The sequence below is a fragment of the Strix aluco genome, chromosome 1 (assembly GCF_031877795.1).
Source record: "Strix aluco isolate bStrAlu1 chromosome 1, bStrAlu1.hap1, whole genome shotgun sequence".
NCBI classification, from domain to species: Eukaryota; Metazoa; Chordata; class Aves; order Strigiformes; family Strigidae; genus Strix; species Strix aluco.
In genome coordinates this window covers 151,135,833-151,149,994 of record NC_133931.1, presented here as the reverse complement: position 1 = coordinate 151,149,994, position 14,162 = coordinate 151,135,833, and the positions used below count along the sequence as shown (strand labels likewise).

Here is a 14,162-nt window from a genome sequence, read left to right as displayed (position 1 = left end):
TCCCTGCATAAAAAAAAAAAAAAAAAAAAAAAAAATTGCAGGTGATAGGATGGAAAAGTAACAGAATCAGGTCTTTGCCTGACCAGTGGACAGTTTCAACTGATTAACATCTGTAGCAATAAGAGATATGCTTGTACTCTTTCCCTATGGGCAGTCCTTTGTACCTCTACTGCACATCTTCTGTATGGATCAGAGAAATTCCCCTTGCACTGAACCAAATCTCTTCCTGGGGCTAAGTGGAACAGCATTGAAAGTTCAAAAGAAAGCTAGAGTCATTATAAAAAAAAAAAAGCGACCTAAATGATAACGTGGGTGGTGGTATACTCTGTGGAGGAGTCCAGGGTATGAAGTATGTGTTGCTTCTAGAAAGGCAAATAAGGTGTCTGGGCACTTAACAGCATAATAAATTCAGGTAACTGGCTTAGATGTAGAGATCAAATATTTTCTTACCTAAGCTTCAAGTCAATGGACCTCACATGGACAAACATTTGAGTGGAAGAAGCTATTAAATTCTGTCTGTTTCAATAAAATGCTTTTCTGGAAATATTTAACACTCAAGATCCAGTTGAGATCCAGTGATTTCAGTTTCCTCTGTGTGAATTCAAAGTGCCCCTTTGGACGAAGGAAACTTCAAATGGCTTGAGAACTCCCTGAGGAGCAAACCTCACTCTTCCTCTCATGTTGTCAGACCACCAGTCGTGGGTTAAAAGCACTGAGCCTCGTTGAGACAAAGTAGCTTGATAAAACCCACTGTTGTTAAGCCTGGTACCCCACTATTGCTGCCCTACCACCCCCAGTTATGTTTCATTCCTGCCTTTCTCAGCAGGAAGCTCCACTACTACTTCTATCAGTCCAGTCCTCACCCCACACCCATGCACAGACCTAGAAGACTCTGGCCCTCAGAAGGGAGTCAAAGCTATCCTCAAAGCCATCTGAGAGCCAAATGTCAGTGCATTCCTCATGTGACAGTGCACATGGCTTTGAGGCATTTCTGCTTTAAAAAAAAGTTAGAAAGAGGTATTTGTAGCAGGACATTTTCAATAAAGACCTCGTGATTCTGCCACATTTTCAATAAAGACCTCCTGATTCTGTCAATGTATGCGAGCTGTATCTAGGGAGACCATGAGGCTGAATTTGGGATTTTGTTCTTTAAAATTCTAAGTCCCTTTGTTGTCTTTGGGCCCGTTTTAAAATTAATATTTAGCAAAGCATGTAGTTATTTCTATGTGCTTCAGTCTTGGCTAGCTGAATTGTATTTAGCTATGTCTGTAAAACAAAATTCTCACAGCTCAAACTCATTTAGAAATTCATGTTTATGCATGAATTTGGGAATGACTACCAGTGAGGTTTGGTTTGAATAGTCACCATTGAACAACAGCGGAAAACAGCCAAGCTAGGGGCACCACACACTGACATGTATAAATTCAAAGCCATTTCAGAAAATGATCTCTGTAACTATTGTCTCACCTTCAGTGACTGTAAAAAAGAGAATGGTAGTGTTTGCCCATGGCACCTAGTGTTTTGAATAATAATTTATATTTGTAAATCACTTTTAATGAGGTAAGTTATGCTTAATTCAGGACACCATTTGACCATAAGCATGCAAATACACATAATCCTGTATTTTTACACCTAACAAAAAGATGGAGTCAAGGAATCCTTTGTTTCTGAAATACATGAACTTGCTTTCATCGGCCAAATCCATAACACACAGCTGTCAGTAGCAAGCTGTGTTGAGATTCCACTTGTCATTTCATTTTGATCTGGACAAGAATATGTTTTTAATATGTCTTGTGATTTCCTTCTAGATAAAACACTCCACCCAATGCATATCATAATTTCTCCTGTAGTATTTTTCAATAAAACCTGTTTTCTATCTGAAGAAAAATGTGCTCTTTTCTTCTTTTCCCCTTTGCCTCCTCAGTGCATAGTTTGGGACTGGGATTCCAACGGAAAGCATGACTTCATCGGAGAATTTAGCTCTACTTTCAAGGAAATGCGAGGAGCTATGGAAGGAAGACAGGTAAGTGGAAACCACCCAAGTAATCTCAATATGTAAGCTTTGTACAGCAGTGTTCCTTAGGCAATCCTGTAATAAAGCAAGTGACATTGCCTCATTGTCTTTCTGAAGTTAGTTGCCGTGTTGATCTCTCCCATAGGTTTTACTGTTACTTAGATATGATAATCTGAAAATGCAAAAATCAGCCTTTCCTGTATTTGCATGCCTGAAATACTTAGGGTCTTTTACTAGTTAACATTCTACAGGCATTTCTTTCTGCTAAGATTTATTTCCTCTGAGCCCAAGCACATGGTTTCTATGAGGTGCTGTGCTGTTATGGCAAAGTAGATGTACAGTCTGGGTACTCAAAGCATTTGCCTAGTGGCCTAAGGGCCTTTATTGGGTGAGGGTCATTCCCTGTCTTTCCCAGTTTCTCATGTGCTGCATTCGTTGCTGCCAGCTCTAACTTGAACCCACCATGATGAAACTAATCAGTTTCCTAAATATCTCATAAATTACAGTCCTAAGGGAGAATGAAATTTTTAGCTTATTAATAATTTCACTTCTTTATGTCAGCCCAATCTTTTCAAATTGAAGTTGATGGTAATTATTGACTATGATAAATGATTTGGCATATCTAATTACAGAAATTGTCATTTCCTATTATTACTTATTCCTGAAGGTGTTAGTTTTGATAAATTCTCTGCAGGGGAGTTAAAAATGTTGACTTTCTAATCTGCTGATAATTTGTATTCACTGCTTCATGGTGTCTCAAAACCAAACACAAATGCCTAATAAGCTTTATTTGGGCTTTATATAAAGTTCTGTTTATAATGTGTTAATAGAAAGCTAACAGATTCAAAGTTGTTTAATAAAGGGTAAACAGTCAGGCTATTCCATAGGTCAAGAAGTTTTTAAGATTCTTCTAGATATTTTTGTTTGATGGTCTTAGAACAACCTAGAGTTTAGCAAACGTTGCTCATGTATGTAAAATAACTTTTGATCTGTATCAGTCATATACTAACCCATTATAAATAACTTCTGAACAGAACCTGAGTGTAAATGGAACCCTTTTTTGTTCTCTCAAATTAAGTCAGAGGATCAAAACTTAAAGCAAACTGAATGTAAGTGGAAATAAAACCTACCTAAAAAGGTAAATAGATTCCAGAGTGAATAAAGTGAACAAGGACAGTGATGTAACAACACTCCAATTTTGTACACAGATGGCTGTGCCTGGGAAGGGACTGTTTGAGAGTGTTAAAGGGTGTGTATTTCCAATGTAAATGTCTTCAAAAGAGCATCACAGTCCTTCCCAAACAGACAGCTTGTTGGCCAAGACAAGAAACTTGCAGTTCAGAGTGCCAGGAATGGCTGTGAAGGATAAACTATATATTCTTTATTATGATGGAGAAACAGTGTGCTCTTTTCATCCTCAGCTAGTGAAAAGGATGGTTACTCTTTCAGAGGCCTAAGAAGTTAGTATAGGCATTTGTCAATTCTTGTTCTAGGTTGACACAGCAGTATCAGAGTGCCTGTTTTAATGTTGCACAATGCTTTAAGTGCCTGAACCTTTGTCTTGCTAAGGGCCTGCCATTTGCCATTTGGCAGGATGCCTTTCACTTGTAACATTGCAATCTGCTTTCCACGGCAAAAGTGCAGATTTTCTCCTCCACACCCCTAAGGCGTTGTGGCATTATTTCTTCCTTGTTACTCTCATTCTGTTGTTACTGTGCATTTATTCTGTGGCCTTACACCTGCAAAACTCGATGCTGTTGTTATAGCCAGTTCTCATGGGACACAATTGCCACCAATGTGAGAATCAGTCCTTCTCCCCTTTTCTAATCCTTGTTTTGTAGTCTACTTTAGAACAAAACAAGATTAATGGTTAAGATAGTAGGTAATAGTCATTTCAGTGGCTAATAAATATTGCCCAAAAAATATACATGCACATGCTAGATGGCTTTTGCACCTGATGAAAACAGGCTTCAATGAGCACTAATAGCATAATAGGCAAGAGCAAGCAGCAAGGAGTTTGAGCAGTTCCTGGTATGAACAATATAGTTATTATAGAAGAAGTATTGTGATCACATGTTGTACGGGAGAGGTTGGTTGTGTGGGACACCATGTCACTGTCACTTGGCTGGGGCCAGAGAACAATTTCCCTTTCCCTTTCTCTCTTTCTCTCTCCCTCTGTCCCTCCCTCCTTCACCCTATCTTCTTTTTCTCTATTCTCCAGAAATAACTATTGCTGCTAAAGGCAATATATGCCATTAGCTGTGGACTCCATAAATACATCTTAGTGCATAGTTTTATGTCAACATCCTTTGTGCAACATTAAGTAATGTGATTAGCATTTGTCAGTTTTTTATTTAGTTTTATTCTCCCCAGAGAAAAAGCATGTGCAATGAATGGAATGTTTACTTTGAATAAAGGGGGTTTAGTAAACCAAGGAAGGTGTTTTGACTTCAAGTGGATGTGTTGCTAGGTATTTCTAATAAGGAAGGCCACATCAGAGAAATGTAATTATATGTGGGTGAGGAGATGAGTAGGTCAGTTGTAGTCTTTTTTTCCTAGAAGAGACTTTTTCATAGCCTCAGACCAGAAAATGTTCTGTTTTCCATGTAGTAGTCCTTTCACTCAGGGAATAAAACTACCAGTTACATCCTTCAGCCCATGGCATTAAGCATTCTTCACAACAGTGAGTGTCAAAGATGAGAACCAAAATGTGGAATTTCACCTCAGATGCTGTGGAAGCCATGTAAAGAGCAGAACTCAGGTCTGACATCCCTGTTTGAGTTGCTGATGAGACACAGTAAAACTACTTATTCTGGTTATATTTTCTTTTGTGCAGTAGATTTTATGGCCAGCTACAGTACATTGCTATAGTTCTGTCAAAAGATAATTAAAAGATAAACACCCTAGTGATTGTCAACCAGGGTTTTTCACTCTCCCAGACAACTGGAGAGAATAAGAGGGAACATTCATCATTGACAGGGGATCCAGGAACTCTCCTTAAGCATCAGCTACCAATTTGTGCAGTTTAAAGGAGGCTACACCAATGGTATAGTTCTCCCTCTCTGCCCATTGGTAACATCTCTATTAGTTGGTATCAGCTCCACAAGTTATCATAAATGCATTAAGCAACAAGAGTGGGAGTAACATAGTTTGTGCTGGGGAGCAGGAAGAACTGTGTGTCATCTGTGAACTGCTAGTACTTCTCACCATTTCGTCAGCTCACTCTATCTCTTGGAGGAGTTGGCAAGGATCTTGAAGTTGCCTTTTAATTGTACATAGTTTGTCCTCCAGAAAGCACAGAATATTCTGACCCATTCTTCAACCTCCCCCTCCTGGCTACAAGATACTTCTATCAACTGCTACAGAACCAATTGAGATGGTCAGAAAGGATAGGTGTCACCTACTTACAGGAGGTAATGGTGCTTCTAAGATTGTTTCAATTCCATCCCCACTCTGGTCTGGGTACTGATTGTCCCAAGGTTTAAGTGTCAGCCTCTGATCCAAAGAGCTTACAGTTGTCTTTCCTCCACTGAGATATCTTGGGAAATTCTGTTTGAGACCAGGCATCATTTAGATAAATGTTGTAAATCTAGCACTGTCAGCTTGCTAGTGGTTGAACCAGTAGTGTGGGAAGGAAGGAGAGAAGATTCCTTATCTGAATGATTGATCACATGTTTTGATCAGGAATGGCATGAGTAGTTTATGAATTTTTTTTCTAAATGTGGCAGGTCTTGGGCGAGATTCACAAGTGTTGAATTATGACTTTCTCAGAGTGACAGTTGCTTCTCCATGACAGAAAGGACTGAATTCTGGGAAAGCTTGTTGGTCTTTGCTAGGTGGTACAGATGAAATTAATTTGTGCTGTTTAAGAAGACTTCCTGGTCATGAATAACCTCAGGATAATAGCTTGGTGTGTGTTTCTGTTCCATAATAATTACCTTGTTGTCACAGACTGTTATAGTCTGACACCTTGCCTGTTTTCATACTCACCACCAATAAAAAAATGGCACAGACATCCTGTTGTTCAAACACACATCCGAAGCAGGCATTTCTAAACCTTCTATTTTAAATTCTCCACCTTTCCAAAATTCATCATATACTCCTCACCATAATCTTGACACAAGAAAACACAGTAAGAACAAGTCCATCCCTATTTGTGACTTTTTTTTTTAGTGAAATATTAGTAAATACTTTGACCTTATTGTATGCTTAGGATTTGTTCCAAATATATGTATAATATATATTTTTAATATGTGTGTACAGTGGTGGTTTTACAAGGTGTTCTAATATTAATCTATCAAACATTTTAAAACAAGAGCAGAAAAGCTTGATAAAAATTTAAAGACTCTTAAAGCTTTTCATAGTTGAAAGGAGAAATCCTCTACTAATGAGAAAAAAGTCACTTCTTTTTTTTTTTTTTTTTTAAATGGAGGCAAAAAAGCCAGAGGGATTTGGGAGAAAAAAAGTCATAGAAACATAAACCACCTGGATCCCCATGCAGCACGGGAGTTATGTAAGGGAAAAATCTGTTCCTGTATTACATAAAAATGGACACGTGTGTATATGCACACACACAAAAGGAAAGGGAAGGAAGAAACCCTGCTGTACTTACAATCTCCACTGATATTCCCACAAGTTCAGGATGTTATTAGGGGGCTGAGGAGGGCTGCTGAGGTGCAAAAGATTAGATGGTGTCCTGAGGGGATCTGAGTTGGGTTCCTGTAGTGATTTGAGCCCAGATGGCAACAGAGCACCACGCAACCACTTGCTCACTCCTTCCCCATCAGGGATGGGGAGGAGAAACTACAACAAAAGGCTCAGGGATTGAGACAAGGACAGGGAGGGATGACTCACCAATTATGGTTACAGGCAAAAGGCAGACTCGATTGGGGAAGAAAAAGAACATCAATTTAATTTAAACTCCATCACCACCACTTAATTTACCAATCAAACAGAGTAAGAGAGTGAGAAACACAACCACATCTTAAAAACACCTTCCCCCCACCCCTCCCTTTCTTCACAGGCTCAGCTTTGCTCCTGATTTCTCTACCTCCTCTCCTCAGTGGTGCAGGGGGCCAGGGAATAGGGGTTGCAGTCAGTTCATCACTGTTTCTGCTGCTTCTTCCTCCTTGGAGGGAGGACTCCTTGCACTCTTCCCCTGCTCCAGCGTGGGGTCCCTCTCACGGGACACAGTCCTCCATGAACTTCCTCCGACATGAGTCCTTCCCATGGGCTGCAGCTCTTCACAAACTGCTCCAAGATGGGTCCCTCCCACAGGCTGCCGTCCTCCCAGCAACAAACTACAACAGCGGGGGCTTCCCTCAGGTTTATGGCCTTCTTTAGGCACAGCCATCTCTGCTCTTGTGTGGGGTCCTGATGGGCTGCAGGTCAGCATCTGCTCCACCGATGACCTCCATGGGCTGCAGGGGCACAGGCTGCCCTCTCACCATGGGCTGCGGGGGGGTCTCTGCTCCAGCGCACCTCCCCACCCCCTCCTCTCTTCCACTCACCTCAGTGTCTGCATAGGTATCTCCCTCACAACCCTCCTTCTCCTAGGTTCCCCTTCTTAAATATGTTATCACAGAGGCACAACCACCATTGCTAATTGGCTCAGCCTTGGCCAGAGGTGGGTCTGACTTGGAGCTGGGAAGCTTTGAGAAGCTTCTCACAGGAGCCACCTCTGTAGCCCCCTCCCCTGTTACCAAAAACCAGTCACACACACAAACCCAACACAGTTCCCCCATTTGCCCAGGTATCTGACTATGACACTCGCTCAGGGCCTTTGCATCAAGTAGCTTTTCAGATAACTGTGCATGCAGGAGACGTTTAAGCCTTTGGTAATGGGCCAAGGAGTTTGTTGACAGCAATGGATAATTCCATGCCTAGCTTTATCAGGAGACAATCAAGTTCATCCAGAACTGTCTGCAACATCAGCAGTTGCTGCTGACCCCAGAGAGGGCAACAGAGGCTTCAGAGCAGGGTGAAGCCATATCAGGCACCTGCCACATCCATGTGATTAGGCAGCCAGTGGTGCAACCTCAGGAGTGTGGGTGAGGCTGGGGGGCCTTGACTGAGGAAACAAGAAATGCTTTGATTTTCACTTCATTCTCCGGGTGCAAGTTTCCAGAGGAAACCTCTGATAGTGAGGTTTCTTCTTCCATGGCGGATGTCTTTCTGGAACAGGAGGAAAAAAAACCCATCCTGTCCTCTTGCCTAAAGGGACAGCAGGAATAAACTAGCCTTTTAGGTAGGAGGAGATGCAGTTCGCTTAAAAGTGACTAGCTTTTCTTGAGGCATCAGAAAGAGATAATGCAGGATATAATGCTGCCTGATATCGATTGCATTTTTTTGCCCTGTCCATTAGACCATGATACCTCCTTTGTCATTTACAAACTATGCAATTTGTTGCAGCAGCTGTACATGAAGAAACAAGAGAGAAACAAAATAATTGCAGGGGAGGCAAGAGAACATGCTAATGACAAGCCATAGCTCTCTAGCCCTTTCCTCACAGGATTACCTCATGTCCTGATGTGCAGTCGGTGTCCCAGAGAAAGCAATTGCTTTGTATCATGATTTCTCTTGCCTTAGGGTACATGAAACTCTCCTGACACCTTAATTTCTTTCTCTGAATAGCTTGTGCTACTGGTAGCCACATACCATCCAAACTTTTAGTTCTACAATAGTTGCCTGCATTTAGTCACCTCCATTTCCCTTTGCTGGTGTGTGGCATGGGTGGTTGCATCATTTGCTCTTCTCTTCTGAAGGTTTGGTAAGAAAAGGGGTAAGGATGTTTGGGAAGGCAGCATCCTTCACTGCAGAGAGTTAATATCTCTCATTGAAGGATCTGTGTCTCCTTATTACGAGAGGATTATGACCTTCCAAGTGTCAGCAGTAGTTTGTTGACTTTCATTGAAGATGTTTTACATTCAGAAATTCTCCACACAGTGGTTTAAATTTCAGGGTGTAAAAGAAACACCAAAGCAGTATAGTCTGCTATGAACACCCATTCATTACCAACATTTGCAACAGTATTTATGTTCAATTAACAGAATATGGTTTAAACTATATCACATACATAGTGGCTGGAGCACCTCCCTATGAGGACAGGCTGAAAGAGTTGAGGTTGTTCAGCCTGGAGAAGAGAAGGCTCCAGGGAGACCTTATAGTGGCCTACCAGTACTTAATGGGGGCCTACAGGTAAGATGGGGAGGGAACCTATCAGGGCGTGTAGGGATAGGATGAGGGGTAATGGTTTTAAACTGAAAGAGGGTAGATTTAGATTAAAGGAAGAAATTCTTTACCGTGAAGGGTGGTGAGATGCTGGAACAGGTTGCCCAGAGAAGCTGTGGCTGCCCCCTCCCTGGCAGTGTTCAAGGCCAGATTGGACGGAGCTTTGAGGAACCTGGTCTAGTGGAAGGTGTCCCTGCCCATGGCAGGGGGTTGGAACTAGATGGTCTTTAAGGTCCCTTCCAACCCAAACCATTCTGTGATTCTATGAAAAACAGATTGCTTTCTGCTTCAGATTCACGCTGTTGTTTGACAAGGAAAGAGTTTGCAAAGCCCTGAGCTGCCAGGAATTTGGAAGAAATGTTAAGTGACTTTGAGAATGAATTCAGACTTCACAATGTTTACCATTAGTGTCAGGTTGCAGACTCTTGCATTATTTTCTGCTCAACTGAAACGTTAATTTAAGAGACAAAAATTAATCAATAAAAAACAGATACCAAGTCAATACTGGGAATGTAGGAACAGACTGAAAAGTGAGGTTGGCCTCACAGCACAAGCAAAATATTTGAAAATTGTTTCTCATTATTACTTATCTGCATAGAGCTGTATTCTGAACTCTGTTCCCTTTAGGAGAGATGGAGATATGACAAGGCCTGTATAGGGAATTTCCTTCAAGTTATGCTTGTCACATCTTCAGCTCAAACTGTGGGAATTGCCAAGGTAGATCTTGGTGGGTAAGCGAAGATTAAGAGTTTTTTGTAAAACAGTCTTTTTTTTTTAAGCCTATGAATTGGGAAATGTCTTCTTCCTCCTCTGCTATTCTCTTCCCTTCTTTATGCTATCTCATCAACAGATTTAATGGATGTAAAATTGTTTCCTTCCTTCCTTCCTTCCTTCCTTCCTTCCTTCCTTCCTTCCTTCCTTCCTTCCTTCCTTCCTTCCTTCCTTCCTTCCTTCCTTCCTTCCTTCCTTCCTTCCTTCCTTCCTTCCTTCCTCTTTCTCTTTCTCTTCCTCTTCCTCTTCCTCTTCCTCTTCCTCTTTCTCTTTCTCTTTCTCTTTCTCTTTCTCTTTCTCTTTCTCTTTCTCTTTCTCTTTCTCTCTCTTTCTTGCTTTTTTTTCTTTCTGTTTTCCTACTTTCTGGGAATTTGCTACTCAGTTCTTTCCTTTGCTTTATTATCCACATGAGCCAATGACATGTTAGTGACTTGCACATGGAATATTTTAATGACCTTTAGATAGTTGCTGACAATTGTTATCTGTACATCTCAAAATGCATTGCAAAGGTAGGTGAACATTCCTAGTTGCATTTTACAGTTAGTACAGAAAAGCTGAGAGGCTGGCCACAGGCACAGATTTTTCTCCCCTGAAGTAGTCTTTTATGCTGCTTTGGTCCTTATATACCAGAAACCGATTACATGAATATAATGTTTATCAGGCTTAAAGAATACTTTTCCTGAGGAGAGGAATTATGTGCATAGTGTAAGGGTTCATATAGGTCAGGCCTTGTTTAAACATGCACATTGAAAAGTGTTCATGTTTGAAGATGATAAAATTAAGAAAGGGCACCTTGGACATTTAGGGGAAAGCAATGAGGTCTCTCCAGTATAGTTCAGTGTCAAAGGAAGGAACACAAATCCTAACTCCTATTTTTTCTCTCTATTTGATATCTTACAGTTTCTTTATAATATACATACAGCACATTTTCTCTGTAGGAATGCTCCCAGTAACTTTGGAGACAACTGTATGCTAAACCATTTTGCCAGGCAGTAATGTATTAAGATGCGAGCGGGCAGTGCTTTTGCCTTGCTGTCAGATTTTGTTCCCAAATATGAGCTTATTGCACTCTAGCATTGTGTCACAGAGCACTCTCTTTACTTGGAGAGAAAGGCTTTTATTTCTTAAGCCTGACTGCTTCTCTTGAGTAGAGAAAAAATGTTTATGGAGGATTTCCCCTGAACAGTTGGGCCTGTGTCTGCCTGTCTTCTCAGTTGGAAAATTCATTTCACAAGACAAATAATTGAGCTGTAGGCTTAACTGGGAGAGCAAGCAGATGTGCTTCCTGCAGTTGGAACATTTTTTTGTCTTTTCCCATTCTTCACTCTGTCATCTGTTTCCAGTAATACAGTGATGAAAATACTCCTCCTCCCCTGTGCAGAAAAGGTCTCATATTGCTCCAAAGCCATATGCTTTGCCTTCCTTTTTTGACATTTGACAGAAGCTCTAAGTTTGAAATACTTCAGAGACAGCCAAATAATTGCTGTTAGGCAATGGTTTGAAGCTTGATGAAATCACTGGGCTGCTCATAAGTTAAAATAGTTTTATGTGCTCAAACACTTTGCTCAGACAGATCCTGTATGAACATCTTCACTACAGACATTTATGTAACACTTATGAAGGTCTTCACTATAGGCAAAATATTGTAACACTTGAGACAGGCATGTTTCATTTCAAAATGTCATAATAGGGACTTTTAGATAACAGGTCATCCTGGTTCCCTTTGGAGATATATTATTTATGTTACCCAACATCACGTTTTCTCCCAGCACTTGAAAACACCTCTCTGAAAGAAGATAGTAATGTTCTTAACCATATTTAATAACACATTAAAGATACAAATCTGGATTTACAAATGCCAATAGGTACTTGCACGTACAAACGTATATTTTACTCCTGCAGTAATAGGCATGAATAATATTGTAGTCGTTATAGGTCAGGGTCTAAAAGCTTGGCCTTATCAATCTGCGTGAAACCAGAGGAGGGCGGAACATTTGAAATGGAAGTAAGTAAGACTCTGAGAGATGTTATGATGGGAACAAGAGATTGTATTTCAGTAACAAGGTAGGATTCTTTTGCTGTAAAATTGACTATTTGTAAATAAAACTAATCAGAACATTTTCAAAAAAAGTTTTTAATATATTCTTAGGGATAATTTTCAAATATATCAGTAATTAGTTAATTGCATCTTTGTGCACTTTTTAGTGATTTTTTTTAACTTTTTATTTTACTGTCAGACTTAAAGGAGGAACTATTGCTCTCTTTCAAGAGAGAGTGACATGATCCCTGATCAGAATTTCTCCAGTCATGAGTTTAATACAATACACCAGTGTTACTGTGTAGGCAGTTTTGTAGGTAATAAAATGCATCAGGTTGCTCCTTCCAGTATTTTCATTTGTATTAAGTTCCCTCTTTTTTACCCTTCTTAAATGATCTCCAAAGATCCTCAGTCTTGCTTATGTAACACCTGAACCTACAAGATTGGAAGACGACAACACACCAATCTGGATATCTCCTTTAGTGCTGCTTCCACATGTATATGTTTGAAGACAGATGTTTGCCCTGGGCCTTTTTCGATTAAGATCATCCTCTGCATAGTTAACGGTTTTCATTTTCTCTTCTGCGCGCACCATTGTTTGATAGAATTTAGTCAACTGTGGAAATCAGATGGTACCATTTTTGCTAATTATTCAATTTGTACATAAATTTTCCTTCAAGCAGTGACTGCTATTTTTCACAGGTACAATGGGAATGCATTAACCCCAAGTACAAAGCAAAGAAGAAGAATTACAAGAACTCAGGCATCGTCATCCTTAACCAGTGCAAGGTAAATACATGTTTCGCTCTTTGGCTGTTTCTTTACTAAGCTCTCAGTGATATATTTTAATGGTGTTTGGAAACATAGACAGCAAAGTGGAACTGCCTGTCAAATAGCAATGGAAACTGATCCACTACAAAAAGTAAAGACAAGGACTTGAATCCCAAAAGTAAGCTGACTGTCCCCAACTCTCATTTCTCTTGCCCTATTCCTGCTGTTGTGCAGTGCAGTTGGTGGTACTAAACTATTACACCTACAGGCTTGCCAACTGGCCTTTTGTGTGTTTCCCTTCTAATCCTTCCATCATTTCTAAAAAATTGCTCTTGTTCCTCCTAAACCAATAGCAAAATTTCCACTGACTTACCACTGAGAAGGAGCAGAGCTTGGTTCTACTTTTGATGTGAATTTTCCTTTCTGTAGTTCTAGAATTTTGTTATTTTTTCTGTTTACAAATTTGTTTCTGTCTCAAACTATATTTAGTGCTTTCTTTCTTTACCTTATTTTCAGCTGGTTGTTTTCTTCCTTCCAATTTACTTTTTTCAGGCTTTTCTCTGATGTTTTAGCAGTACACAGATAATTTGAATGTCTTGCTTTCTTGTTTGCAGATCCACAAGATGCATTCCTTCTTAGATTATATCATGGGAGGCTGCCAAATACAGTTTACAGTAAGTGTCTTATTTCTCTAACTTATTTTAAAGAAAGGGAATCCCCTTAGATACTGATTCATTACTTTCACAGAGGAATGATTCTTACATGCCGTTCCTTGGTAAATTATTAAGGTCTTCTTGCAAAAAGTATTAAGCCCAGAAAATAAAACTGCTAATGTAGTAAGATTTTTCTTGCACATGCTGATTTACTTTCATGTTTTGCAGCAATGACAATCACATTGCAAAAGAACTTCATACAGGGGTGAGAAGCTAAACTGGTGTAGCCCCACCAATTCCATCTGAGCCACACCCAGTCCCAAAAGCTGGAGCACTGTGACAGTGCTGACTGGCCTTTGGCTTTTGAGCCTCAGTTTGTTCACAAAAATTTCAAATTCCCTTGCTAGGACTCTGTCAAAGGAGGAGATTTCATCTCACCTGCCTTTAGCTACTTAAATGTTAGATGTCCTGTTCATCAATCCTGTGGGCCAGTCTTCCTTTCCAGAATGAGTCCTCTATTAAAGCAAGTTGTTTCCCCTCTCATGGTGCTAGAATGGTCACAGGCAGAGAGATAGTCCAGCCAGGGACTACCCTCTGTCAGTTTGGTGTAGATGCTAGGGTAAATGCTGATGTTTCATACCTCAGCCATAACTACAAACAGTAAGATGGCACTACAGGGTGACAC

The 14,162-nt window shown here is 40.3% G+C and overlaps 1 protein-coding gene across 5 annotated transcripts in view; it reads left to right on the top strand.

Moving 5' to 3' along the window:
* CPNE4 (copine 4) overlaps window positions 1-14,162 on the top strand; it is a 243,293-nt gene that overhangs the window by 184,508 nt on the left and 44,623 nt on the right. For all 5 annotated transcript variants that reach the window (XM_074840046.1, XM_074840048.1, XM_074840047.1 and 2 more), the window contains 3 exons: window positions 1,925-2,023; window positions 12,756-12,842; window positions 13,439-13,498. In XM_074840046.1, coding sequence (XP_074696147.1) covers window positions 1,925-2,023; window positions 12,756-12,842; window positions 13,439-13,498 — 246 coding nt within the window. The remainder of the gene's footprint in view (window positions 1-1,924; window positions 2,024-12,755; window positions 12,843-13,438; window positions 13,499-14,162) is intronic.